Genomic DNA, 12,497 nt, shown 5'->3' on the forward strand with positions numbered 1-12,497 from the left:
GACGGGGGGGTCTGTGGAATCCCCACCGATACGGTCTACGCCCTGGCCGCATCCTGCAAGAACCCTCAGGCCATCGAGAACATCTACAACATCAAGGACCGCCCAGCAGAGAAGCCCATCTGTATCTGTATCTCCAGTGTGGAGCAGCTGGTGGCAGCCAAGCCCCCCTTCAGCTCTCTACTCTGGGAGTTCATGAGGAACGTCTACCCTGGAGGAATCAGCTGCATCGTCAGCAAGGGAGACTGGCTCCTCAGACTGGGTAAGGGGTGAGGAGGGGTGAGGAGAGGGGAGGAGGGGGGAGGAGGGGTGAGGAGGGGGGAGGAGGGGGGAGGAGGGGGTTAGGGTTAGTCTGGAGGAATCAGCTGCATCGTCAGCAAGGGAGACTGGCTCCTCAGACTGGGTAAGGGGTGAGGAGGGGTGAGGAGAGGGGAGGAGGGGGGAGGAGGGGGGAGGAGAGGGGAGTAGGGGGTAGGAGGGGGTTAGGGTTAGTCTGGAGGAATCAGCTACATCGTCAGCAAGGGAGACTGGCTCCTCAGACTGGGTAAGGGGTGAGGAGGGGTGAGGAGAGGGGAGGAGGGGTGAGGAGGGGGAGGAAGGGTGAAGAGGGGGGGGGGGGGGGGAGGGGGGAGGAGGGGGGAGGAGGGGGGAAGAGGGGTGAGGAGGGGAGGGGGTTAGTCTGGAGGAATCAGCTGCATCGTCAGCAAGGGAGACTGGTTACTCAGACTGGGTAAGAGGGGGGTGGTGGCTGCAATAGCATTGGGTTACATTGGATTAGGGTTAGGGATACTCTGAGAAATGGTTTGATAACAGCATTGGGTTACATTGGATTAGGGTTAGGGATACTCTGAGAAATGGTTTGATAACAGCATTGGGTTACATTGGATTAGGGTTAGGGATACTCTGAGAAATGGTTTGATAACAGCATTGGGTTACATTGGATTATGGTTAGGGATACTCTGAGAAATGGTTTGATGACAGCATTGGGTTACATTGGATTAGGGTTAGGGATACTCTGAGAAATGGTTTGATGACAGCATTGGGTTACATTGGATTAGGGTTAGGGATACTCTGAGAAATGGTTTGATAACAGCATTGGGTTACAATGGATTAGGTTTAGGGATACTCTGAGAAATGGTTTGATAACAGCATTGGGTTACATTGGATTAGGGTTAGGGATACTCTGAGAAATGGTTTGATAACAGCATTGGGTTACATTGGATTAGGGTTAGGGATACTCTCAGAAATGGTTTGATGACAGCATTGGGTTACATTGGATTAGGGTTAGGGATACTCTGAGAAATGGTTTGATAACAGCATTGGGTTACATTGGATTAGGGTTAGGGATACTCTGAGAAATGGTTTGATAACAGCATTGGGTTACATTGGATTAGGGTTAGGGATACTCTGAGAAATGGTTTGATAACAGCATTGGGTTACATTGGATTAGGGTTAGGGATACTCTGAGAAATGGTTTGATAACAGCATTGGGTTACATTGGATTAGGGTTAGGGATACTCTGAGATATCATTTGGTTTCTTTATTCTATATTGTGATATTTCCAATGATGTTCTAATTGTTTACCTATGTTGTCCAGGTGTGGGTCCGGCCTACGACCGCGTGGGGACCAATGACAGCATCATGATCCGAGTCCCTGACCACACCGTCACCGGACACCTGTGTAACATCACCGGACCGCTTGCCATTACCTCAGCCAATCCCAGTGGAGAACCTGACAGCACGCACCACGACATGGTCATCAGGTAACGGTCTATCACAACACTCACCTGTACCCACCTGTACTCACCTGTATCCACCTGTATCCACCTGTACCCACCTGTACTCACCTGTATCCACCTGTACCCACCTGTACTCGCCTGTACCCACCTGTACTCACCTGTACTCGCCTGTATCCACCTGTATCCACCTGTACCCACCTGTACTCGCCTGTACCCACCTGTACTCACCTGTACTCGCCTGTATCCACCTGTATCCACCTGTACCCACCTGTACTCGCCTGTACCCACCTGTACCCACCTGTACTTACCTGTACCCACCTGTACCCACCTGTACTCACCAGTACCCACCTGTACCCACCTGTACTTACCTGTACCCACCTGTACCCACCTGTACTCACCAGTACCCACCTGTACCCACCTGTACTTACCTGTACTCACCTGTACCCACCTGTACTCACCTGTTCTCACCTGTTCTCACCTGTACTCACCTATACCCACCTGTACTCACATATACCCACCTGTACCCACCTGTACTCACCAGTACCCACCTGTACCCACCTGTACACACATATACCCACCTGTACCCACCTGTACTCACCGGTACCCACCGGTACCCACCTGTACCCACCTGTGCCCACCTGTCCTCACCTATACCCACCTGTAATCACCTGTACTCACCTGTACTCACATATACCCACCTGTACTCACCAGTACCCACCTGTACCCACCTGTACTTACCTGTACTCACCTGTACCCACCTGTACTCACTTTTACCCACCTGTACTCACCTGTTCCCACCTATACTCACCTTTACCCACCTGTACCCACCTGCACTCACCTATACCCACCTATACCCACCTGAACTCACCTGTAATCCCCTGTGACCACCTGTTCTCACCTGTACCCACCTGTACTCACCCGTTCCCACCTATACTCACCTGTACCCACCTATACCCACCTGCACTCACCTGTACCCACCTGTACTCACCTATACCCACCTATACTCACCTGTACCCACCTATACCCACCTGTACTCACCTATACTTAAGCACTTAAGCCTGTTGGTATGCTATGCTGCCTTCATCAGATAGTTTGAACAGCTATGCTCCCTTCATGCTGATCGTGAAACTGAAAGTGATGTCAGTATTGAAGTATTTTTCTATCCTGGATTGCTGGTTGTATTGTAAACCGGTCTGATCTTTCCTGTCAGACTGGTTTCATATCAGTCAGCCTGCTGTGTAAATATCCAGTTCTACTAATGTAGGGTGGAATCATTCGTCCAAACAAAATCAAATCAAATCAAATGTTATTTGTCACATGCGCCAAATACAACAGGTGTAGTAGACCTCACAGTGAAATGCTTACTTACAAGCCCTGAACTAACAATGCCGTTTTAAGAACAAGGAGTGTTAAGTAAAAAAATAAATAAGTACACATTTTTTAATAAAAGTAACAAATAATCAAAGAGCAGCAGTAAAATAACAATAGCGAGGCTATATACAGGGGGTACCGATACAGAGTCAATGTGCGGAGCCACCGGTTAGTCGAGGTAATTGAGGTAATATGTACATGTAGGTAGAGTTAACCTTTACCGAACCTCAACCCCGTATCCGGGATCACCCCCCACCCCCCACACACTGATTAGCATAGCTAGCATAGCTTCACAAGTAGATAGTAGCATCTAAATATCATTAAATCACAAGTCCAAGACACCAGATGAAAGATACAGATCTTGTGAATAAAGCCACCATTTCAGATTTTTAAAATGTTTTACAGGGAAGACAAAATATGTAAATCTATTAGCTAAACACGTTAGCAAAATACACCACTATTCTAACTCCATCAGTTTCTTACTCCTTCAGGTGCTATCACCAATTCGGCTCAACTAAGATATTGATAGCCAATAACCTATAAAAAAAACCATCAGATGACAGTCTGATAACATATTCATGGTATAGGATAGTTTTTGTTAGAAAAAAGTGCATATTTCAGGTAGAAATCACAGTTTACAATTGCACCGACCATCACAAATCGACTAGAATTACTAGATAGAGCAACGTGTATGACCAATTTACTCATCATAAAACATTTCATAAAAATAGACAAAGCATAGCAATGGAAAGACCCAGTTCTTGTGATTTCAGACCATATTTCAGATTTTCTAAGCGTTTTTCAGCGAAAACACAATAAATCGATAAGTTAGCATACTACATGTGCAAACGTTACCAGAGCATCGATTCCAGCCAAAGAGCGCTATAACGTCAACATCGCCAAAAGATATTAATTTTTTCACTAACCTTCTCAGAATTCTTCCGATGACACTCCTGTAACATCATTTTACAACATACATATACAGTTTGTTCGAAAAGGTGCATATTTAGCCATACAAAACCGTGGTTACACAATAAAAATACTAGGAAATCAAGCCTCAATATGTCTGACGTCATCTATCAGAGTGATCTAGTTTAATTGAAAGCTAATCATATACTTGACTAAAAAATACAGGGTTGACAGGAATCGAAAGACAAATTAGTTCTTAATGCAACCGCTGATTTACATTTGTAAAATTATCCTTACTTTTCAATACAGGGTTCGCCAAGTGAAGCTACACCAAACAAAATGGCGAAATATGCGTTTAAAATATTTCGACAGAACAACAATTTATCATATTAAATATTGCTTACTATGAGCTGTTCTTCCATCATATTCTTGGGCAATGTATCCTTTCTATGTTATAAACGTCTTTTGGTCGATAGATGTCCTCTGTCCTTCGAAATATCCACTAACGATCGAACGGGACCCAAAAACGTGTCCAAAGTTTCAGAGTGCACAACAAAGAAATTCCTCAAAATCGCACTAAACGGATATAATTTCCTATAAAACGGTTTAAATTAACTACCTTATGATGTTTCTAAGTCCTATATCGAATTAAATTACAGACGGATACATTTCAAGTTGATAACCGAGCCTGTGAAAATGGCGTCCGGAGGTCCCTTCCTGCGTAAGGGCGAGCGTCGAAAGGGGGGCTACTCTCACTCCTTGGTCTTTTATAACCTCTGAGAGCTACGGAGAAGGCCCATTCCACTTCTCATTGGTTACTGACATCCAGGGGAAGGCGGGTGCAGTTCGTGTCGTTCCATAGGATAGACAGAGACCTTAAAAACTGATCTGAAACCAGAGCTTCGCTCTCAGACCTTTCACTGTCTGTCATGGATTTCGCTGTAGAAAGAGTTCTGGGTCACCCACAGACATCATTCCAACTTTGTATGAAACTAGAAAGTGTTTTCTTTCCAATAGAATTAATAATATGCATATTGTACGAGCAAGAATTGAGTACTAGGCAGTTTAATTTGGAGACGACAAAATGCTAATTCGGAACAGCACCCCCTGTAGTCGCAAGAAGTTAAAGTGATTATGCATAGATAATAAACAGAGAGTAGCAGCAGTCTAAAAGGGAGGGCAATGCAAATAGTCTGGGTAGCCATTTGATTAGCTGTTCAGGAGTCTTATGGCTTGGGGGCAGAAGCTGTAAAGAGGTCTTTTGGACCTAGACTTGGCGCTCCGGTACCGCTGTGCGATAACAGAGAGAGCAGTCTATGACTAGGGTGACTGGAGTCTTTTAAACTTTCGTTGCAAACACGAGTTTCTGTTGGAAAATTCATGTATGTTTATCCCCGTTTTGTTCCGTTTACTTCCATCTAAGAAACGTTTTTACAGAATCGGTGGAATGAATACACCCCTGATCACCACCAAACACAGTTCACTTTCATAGCAGCCACATTCAAACAGCAGGATCTCTTTGCTCGTTGTACAATTCCTTCTCGTGTCTACTCGCTATTCTGTGACCAGGTGAAAAAACCTCTCCAAGTCAAACCTTCATACCATAACCGCTAACCGCTACACACAGCCTAAATCGTTATCACCATTTTGGCTAACGTCATAGTCAATCAACATAGCTACTAGAACTAACGAGTTAGAAAACCTGCTACGATCATGCAGTACAGTGTACAGCAAGCAGTTTAGCAGTTCCACCGGGCCCCGATGGCAATACATTTATAAAACCAAAAGGTTACCTTCACTTGGAAGAGTTTCAGTGTTGGATAGCCAGATAGGTTGGAGGACGTCCTCCGGAAGTTGTCATAATTGCTGTGTAAGTCTATGGAAGGGGCTGAGAACCATGAGTCTCCTAGGTTTTGTATTGAAGTCAATGTACCAAGAGGAGGACAGAAACTAGCTGTCCTCCGGCTACACCATGGTGCTACTCTACAGAGTGCTGATGAGGCTACTGTAGACCTAAATTGCAAAACAGAGTGTTTCAATCAATGATTTGGTGAAGTGAATATATTTATATTTGTTTTATCTAGAAAGAATCACTTTTAAATCTTTCACTATTTTATTTTTGTAAAATTCACTGAGGAGGATGGTCTTCAACTATTAGATACAGTTCCTGAACCTGAACCTACTCTGAACATGACACGTTCCTGTCAGACTGGTCTCCTTCCTGTAACCCATAAGACCAGCATCTGAACAGATCTATCCTGCTGTGTAAACATCCATTTATACTGAAGTATCTGTGTTGATCTGTATCTCTCTGTGTTCCAGTCGGCTGGGCCAGTCTAAACCTGAACCTAAACCTGAACCTGAACCTACTCTGTCTCTATGTGTATCCTAGTAGGCTGGGCCAGTCTAAACCTGAACCTAAACCTGAACCTAAACCTGAACCTACTCTGTCTCTATGTGTATCCTAGTAGGCTGGGCCAGTCTAAACCTAACCTAAACCTGAACCTGAACCTACTCTGACACTCTCTATTTGTATCCTAGTAGGCTGGGCCAGTCTAAACCTGAACCTGAACCTGAACCTAAACCTGAACCTACTCTGTCTCTATGTGTATCCTAGTAGGCTGGGCCATAAGATCCAAGGGGTTCTGTGTGACGGGGTTTCCAACGAGGTCGTAGCCTCAACGGTGGTGAACTGCCTCAAGATAGATGAAGGTATGATGTTACAGAACAGAAGCACACTACAATAACTAATTACTAACATCTTAGGTTGTGTTGACCTGTCTAGGGATGGAACATTCTGGAAACTTTCCCCAAATTCCCAGGCTTTCCAGAAATCCAGGTTGAAAGATTCCTGGATTTCAAAGAATCTTCTGACCAGGATTTCTGGGAAACCTGGGAAAGTTACCGGGACATTGCAACCCTAGTCCCACATTATGATTCACTGTGTGTCAGTGATCACTCAGTCAATATTGTGTTTCCTCATCCTCCAGGTACGATTAGTATCGTGAGGGAAGGCTGCGTCCCGGCGGTGAAGGTCCGACAGATCTTTGAGAGGGTGAAGACCAGTATGTTGTGAGGAGGACCCCTCCCTCCATCCCTCCTCTATCCTCTCTTCCATTCAGCTCTCCTCCCACCATTCTCTGGTGACCAATGATGACGCTCAGATCAGATACTGGACCCACCCACCTCAGGCCACCTCAAACATGTTGAGCAACGTTTGTTACATATTTATTCTGTATGTATGTTGTAGATGTAATCATATATAAATATGTGCATTTTAGATTCGATTTTAGGATCATAGGTATTTTTTGTTTCGTTCTATATGATTTGATACTGTAAAATGAAGTGGTAACATAAATTATACTCTAATGATGGACAACTCTAAATGAAGGATTTATGAAGGATGATGTACAACTCTAAATGAAGGATTATGAAGGATGATGTACAACTCTAAATGAAGGATTATGAAGGATGATGTACAACTCTAAATGAAGGATTTATGAAGGATGATGTACAACTCTAAATGAAGGATTTATGAAGGATGATGTACAACTCTAAATGAGGGATTTATGAAGGATGATGTACAACTCTAAATGAGGGATTTATGAAGGATGATGTACAACTCTAAATGAAGGATTATGAAGGATGATGTACAACTCTAAATGAAGGATTTATGAAGGATGATGTACAACTCTAAATGAGGGATTTATGAAGGATGATGTATGTGAATGTACGATGCTGCTGGGTATAAATGAATAATAAATTATTGTGAAGTACTGTTTAACTGGGAATGTATATATTGTTTAATATGGGAGCTTGACGCAGGCCAAATGTATACGTGTAAAATTGAAAAGTATTATTTGCTTTGGCAATTTACTGCAATAGATCCATGTATATAGTGAAGTGATCATTTCAGAATAAAACTACAATTAAATATATTTATTTCTCCACTTTTGTTCTGCTCTGTAACCAATATTTCAGATAATCAAATCAAATGTTATTTTCCACATGTGCCAAATACATCAGGTGTAGACTTTACCGTGAAATGCTTACTTACGAGCCCTTAACCAACAGTGCAGTTAAAAAGTAATACACATATTTGCTAAATTAAAAAGGAAATAGTAAGACAATGAAGACAATAACGAGGCTTTTTTACAGTCAGTTACCAGGTAGCAGTACCTAGTCAATGTTCAGGGGTACCAGGTAGTAACATGGCTATATACAAGGAGTACCAGTACCTAGTCAATATGCAGGAGTACCAGGTAGTAACATGGCTATATACAAGGAGTACCAGTACTGAGTCAATATGCAGGGGTACCAGGTAGTAACATGGCTATATACAAGGAGTACCAGTACCTAGTCAATATGCAGGGGTACCAGGTAGTAACATGGCTATATACAAGGAGTACCAGTACCTAGTCAATATGCAGGGGTACCAGGTAGTAACATGGCTATATACAAGGAGTACCAGTACTGAGTCAATATGCAGGGGTACCAGGTAGTAACATGGCTATATACAAGGAGTACCAGTACCTAGTCAATCTGCAGGGGTACCAGGTAGTAACATGGCTATATACAAGGAGTACCAGTACTGAGTCAATATGCAGGAGTACCAGGTAGTAACATGGCTATATACAAGGAGTACCAGTACCTAGTCAATCTGCAGGGGTACCAGGTAGCAGTACCTAGTCAATCTTTAGGGGTACCAGGTAGTAACATGGCTATATACAAGGAGTACCAGTACCTAGTCAATCTGCAGGGGTACCAGGTAGTAACATGGCTATATACAAGGAGTACCAGTACCTAGTCAATCTGCAGGGGTACCAGGTAGCAGTACCTAGTCAATCTGCAGGGGTACCAGGTAGTAACATGGCTATATACAAGGAGTACCAGTACCTAGTCAATCTGCAGGGGTACCAGGTAGTAACATGGCTATATACAAGGAGTACCAGTACCTAGTCAATATACAGGGGTACCAGGTAGTAACATGGCTATATACAAGGAGCACCAGTACCTAGTCAATATGCAGGAGTACCAGGTAGTAACATGGCTATATACAAGGAGTACCAGTACTGAGTCAATATGCAGGGGTACCAGGTAGTTGAGGTAATTGAGGTAACAATTAAGCGTGTGGGTAGAGTCTAGTGAGTGTGTGGGTAGAGTCTAGTGAGTGTGTGGGTAGAGTCTAGTGAGTGTGTGGGTAGAGTCTAGTGAGTGTGTGGGTAGAGTCTAGTGAGTGTGTGGGTAGAGTCTAGTGAGTGTGTGGGTAGAGTCCAGTGAGTGTGTGGGTAGAGTCTAGTGAGTGTGTGGGTAGAGTCTAGTGAGTGTGTGGGTAGAGTCTAGTGAGTGTGTGGGTAGAGTCTAGTGAGTGTGTGGGTAGAGTCTAGTGAGTGTGTGGGTAGAGTCCAGTGAGTGTGTCGGTAGAGTTTAGTGAGTGTGAGGGTAGAATCTAGTGAGTGTGTGGGTAGAGTCTAGTGAGTGTGTGGGTAGAGTCTAGTGAGTGTGTGGGTAGAGTCTAGTGAGTGTGTGGGTAGAGTCCAGTGAGTTTGTCGGTAGAGTCTAGTGAGTCTAGTCAGTGTGTGGGTAGAGTCTAGTGAGTGTGTGGGTAGAGTCTAGTGAGTGTGTGGGTAGAGTCTAGTGAGTGTGTGGGTAGAGTCTAGTGAGTGTGTGGGTAGAGTCTAGTGAGTGTGTGGGTAGAGTCCAGTGAGTGTGTGGGTAGAGTCTAGTGAGTGTGTGGGTAGAGTCCAGTGAGTGTGTGGGTAGAGTCTAGTCAGTGTGTGGGTAGAGTCTAGTGAGTGTGTGGGTAGAGTCTAGTGAGTGTGTGGGTAGAGTCTAGTGAGTGTGTGGGTAGAGTCTAGTGAGTGTGTGGGTAGAGTCTAGTGAGTGTGTGGGTAGAGTCTAGTGAGTGTGTCGGTAGTGTCTAGTGAGTCTAGTGAGTGTGTGGGTAGAGTCTAGTGAGTGTGTGGGTAGAGTCTAGTGAGTGTGTGGGTAGAGTCTAGTGAGTGTGTGGGTAGAGTCTAGTGAGTGTGTGGGTAGAGTCTAGTGAGTGTGTGGGTAGAGCCCAGTGAGTGTTTTGGTAGAGTCTAGTGAGTGTGTGGGTAGAGTCTAGTGAGTGTGTTGGTAGAGTCTAGTGAGTCTAGTCAGTGTGTGGGTAGAGTCTAGTCAGTGTGTGGGTAGAGTCTAGTGAGTGTGTGGGTAGAGTCTAGTCAGTGTGTGGGTAGAGTCTAGTGAGTGTGTGGGTAGAGTCTAGTGAGTGTGTGGGTAGAGTCCAGTGAGTGTGTGGGTAGAGTCTAGTTATTGTGTGGGTAGAGTCTAGTGAGTGTGTGGGTAGAGTCTAGTGAGTGTGTGTGGGTAGTCTAGTGAGTGTGTGGGTAGAGTCTAGTGAGTGTGTGGGTAGAGTCTAGTGAGTGTGTGGGTAGAGTCTAGTGAGTGTGTGTGGGTAGTCTAGTGATTGTGTGGGTAGAGTCTTGTGAGTGTGTGGGTAGAGTCTAGTGAGTGTGTGGGTAGAGTCTAGTTATTGTGTGGGTAGAGTCTAGTGAGTGTGTGGGTAGAGTCTAGTGAGTGTGTGGGTAGAGTCTAGTGAGTGTGTGGGTAGAGTCTAGTGAGTGTGTGTGGGTAGTCTAGTGAGTGTGTGGGTAGAGTCTAGTTATTGTGTGGGTAGAGTTTAGTGATTGTGTGGGTAGAGTCTAGTGAGTGTATAAAGACTCAATGTGGATACCAAATCATTACCTGGGGTATGGCCATGAGGAAGTTTCAGAGGAAAAACAGTCCTGTCACGTCAGTAGACAGGCTGATAGGTGTGCCGGGGCCATTGTCTTTTCTCTCTCTCTCATATCGTTCCATTTCCTTGAACTCACCACTCTAACTTCCAGGTTGACAATCACGTACATTAGAGGGGGAGGGGAGGTGTGGTTCTGCTGTGAATGAGACGTGACTCAATCTCTGGTCTTCATTCATCAACGAGTATCATGTGGCCTTTATGTATCTGATATATTGCAGTGTCAGTTAGTACGGTCCTTCAGGATATAGATTCTGTTCAGCAGATCAGAGATGTACGGTCCTTCAGGATATAGATTCTGTTCAACAGTTCAGAGATGTACGGTCCTTCAGGATATAGATTCTGTACAGCAGTTCAGAGATGTACGGTCCTTCAGGATATAGATTCTGTTCAACAGATCAGAGATGTACGGTCCTTCAGGATATAGATTCTGTTCAACAGTTCAGAGATGTACGGTCCTTCAGGATATAGATTCTGTTCAACAGTTCAGAGATGTACGGTCCTTCAGGATATATATTCTGTTCAGCAGTTCAGAGATGTACGGTCCTTCAGGATATAGATTCTGTACAACAGTTCAGAGATGTACGGTCCTTCAGGATAGAGATTCTGTTCAACAGTTCAGAGATGTACGGTCCTTCAGGATATAGATTCTGTTCAGCAGTTCAGAGATGTACGGTCCTTCAGGATATAGATTCTGTACAACAGTTCAGAGATGTACGGTCCTTCAGGATATAGATTCTGTTCAGCAGTTCAGAGATGTACGGTCCTTCAGGATATAGATTCTGTTCAGCAGTTCAGAGATGTACGGTCCTTCAGGATATAGATTCTGTACAACAGTTCAGAGATGTACGGTCCTTCAGGATATAGATTCTGTACAACAGTTCAGAGATGTACGGTCCTTCAGGATATAGATTCTGTACAACAGTTCAGAGATGTACGGTCCTTCAGGATATAGATTCTGTTCAGCAGTTCAGAGATGTACGGTCCTTCAGGATATAGATTCTGTTCAGCAGTTCAGAGATGTACGGTCCTTCAGGATATAGATTCTGTACAACAGTTCAGAGATGTACGGTCCTTCAGGATATAGATTCTGTACAACAGTTCAGAGATGTACGGTCCTTCAGGATATAGATTCTGTACAACAGTTCAGAGATGTATGGTCCTTCAGGATATAGATTCTGTTCAGCAGTTCAGAGATGTACGGTCCTTCAGGATATATATTCTGTTCAGCAGTTCAGAGATGTACGGTCCTTCAGGATATAGATTCTGTTCAACAGTTCAGAGATGTACGGTCCTTCAGGATATAGATTCTGTTCAGCAGTTCAGAGATGTATGGTCCTTCAGGATATAGATTCTGTTCAACAGTTCAGAGATGTACGGTTCGTCAGGATATAGATTATGTACAACAGTTCAGAGATGTACGGTCCTTCAGGATATAGATTCTGTACAACAGATCAGAGATGTACGGTCCTTCAGGATATAGATTCTGTTCAGCAGTTCAGAGATGTACGGTCCTTCAGGATATAGATTCTGTTCAGCAGTTCAGAGATGTACGGTCCTTCAGGATATAGATTCTGTTCAACAGTTCAGAGATGTACGGTCCTTCAGGATATAGATTCTGTTCAACAGTTCAGAGATGTACGGTCCTTCAGGATATAGATTCTGTACAACAGTTCAGAGATGTACGGTCCTTCAGGATATAG

The 12,497-nt window shown here is 44.2% G+C and overlaps 1 protein-coding gene across 1 annotated transcript in view; it reads left to right on the plus strand.

Annotated features, from left to right (window-relative positions):
* The window catches only part of si:ch211-153b23.3, a 22,440-nt gene extending 14,503 nt beyond the window's left edge, over positions 1-7,937 (plus strand). The window contains exons 7-10 of the mRNA XM_038982949.1: positions 1-259; positions 1,595-1,760; positions 6,634-6,728; positions 7,007-7,937. The exon at positions 1-259 is cut by the window's left edge and continues 99 nt beyond it. Coding sequence (XP_038838877.1) covers positions 1-259; positions 1,595-1,760; positions 6,634-6,728; positions 7,007-7,092 — 606 coding nt within the window. The 3' untranslated portion in view covers positions 7,093-7,937. The remainder of the gene's footprint in view (positions 260-1,594; positions 1,761-6,633; positions 6,729-7,006) is intronic.
* The last annotated feature ends 4,560 nt before the right edge of the window (positions 7,938-12,497 follow it).

This window comes from Salvelinus namaycush, unplaced genomic scaffold (genome assembly GCF_016432855.1).
Source record: "Salvelinus namaycush isolate Seneca unplaced genomic scaffold, SaNama_1.0 Scaffold1377, whole genome shotgun sequence".
Lineage (NCBI taxonomy): Eukaryota > Metazoa > Chordata > Actinopteri > Salmoniformes > Salmonidae > Salvelinus > Salvelinus namaycush.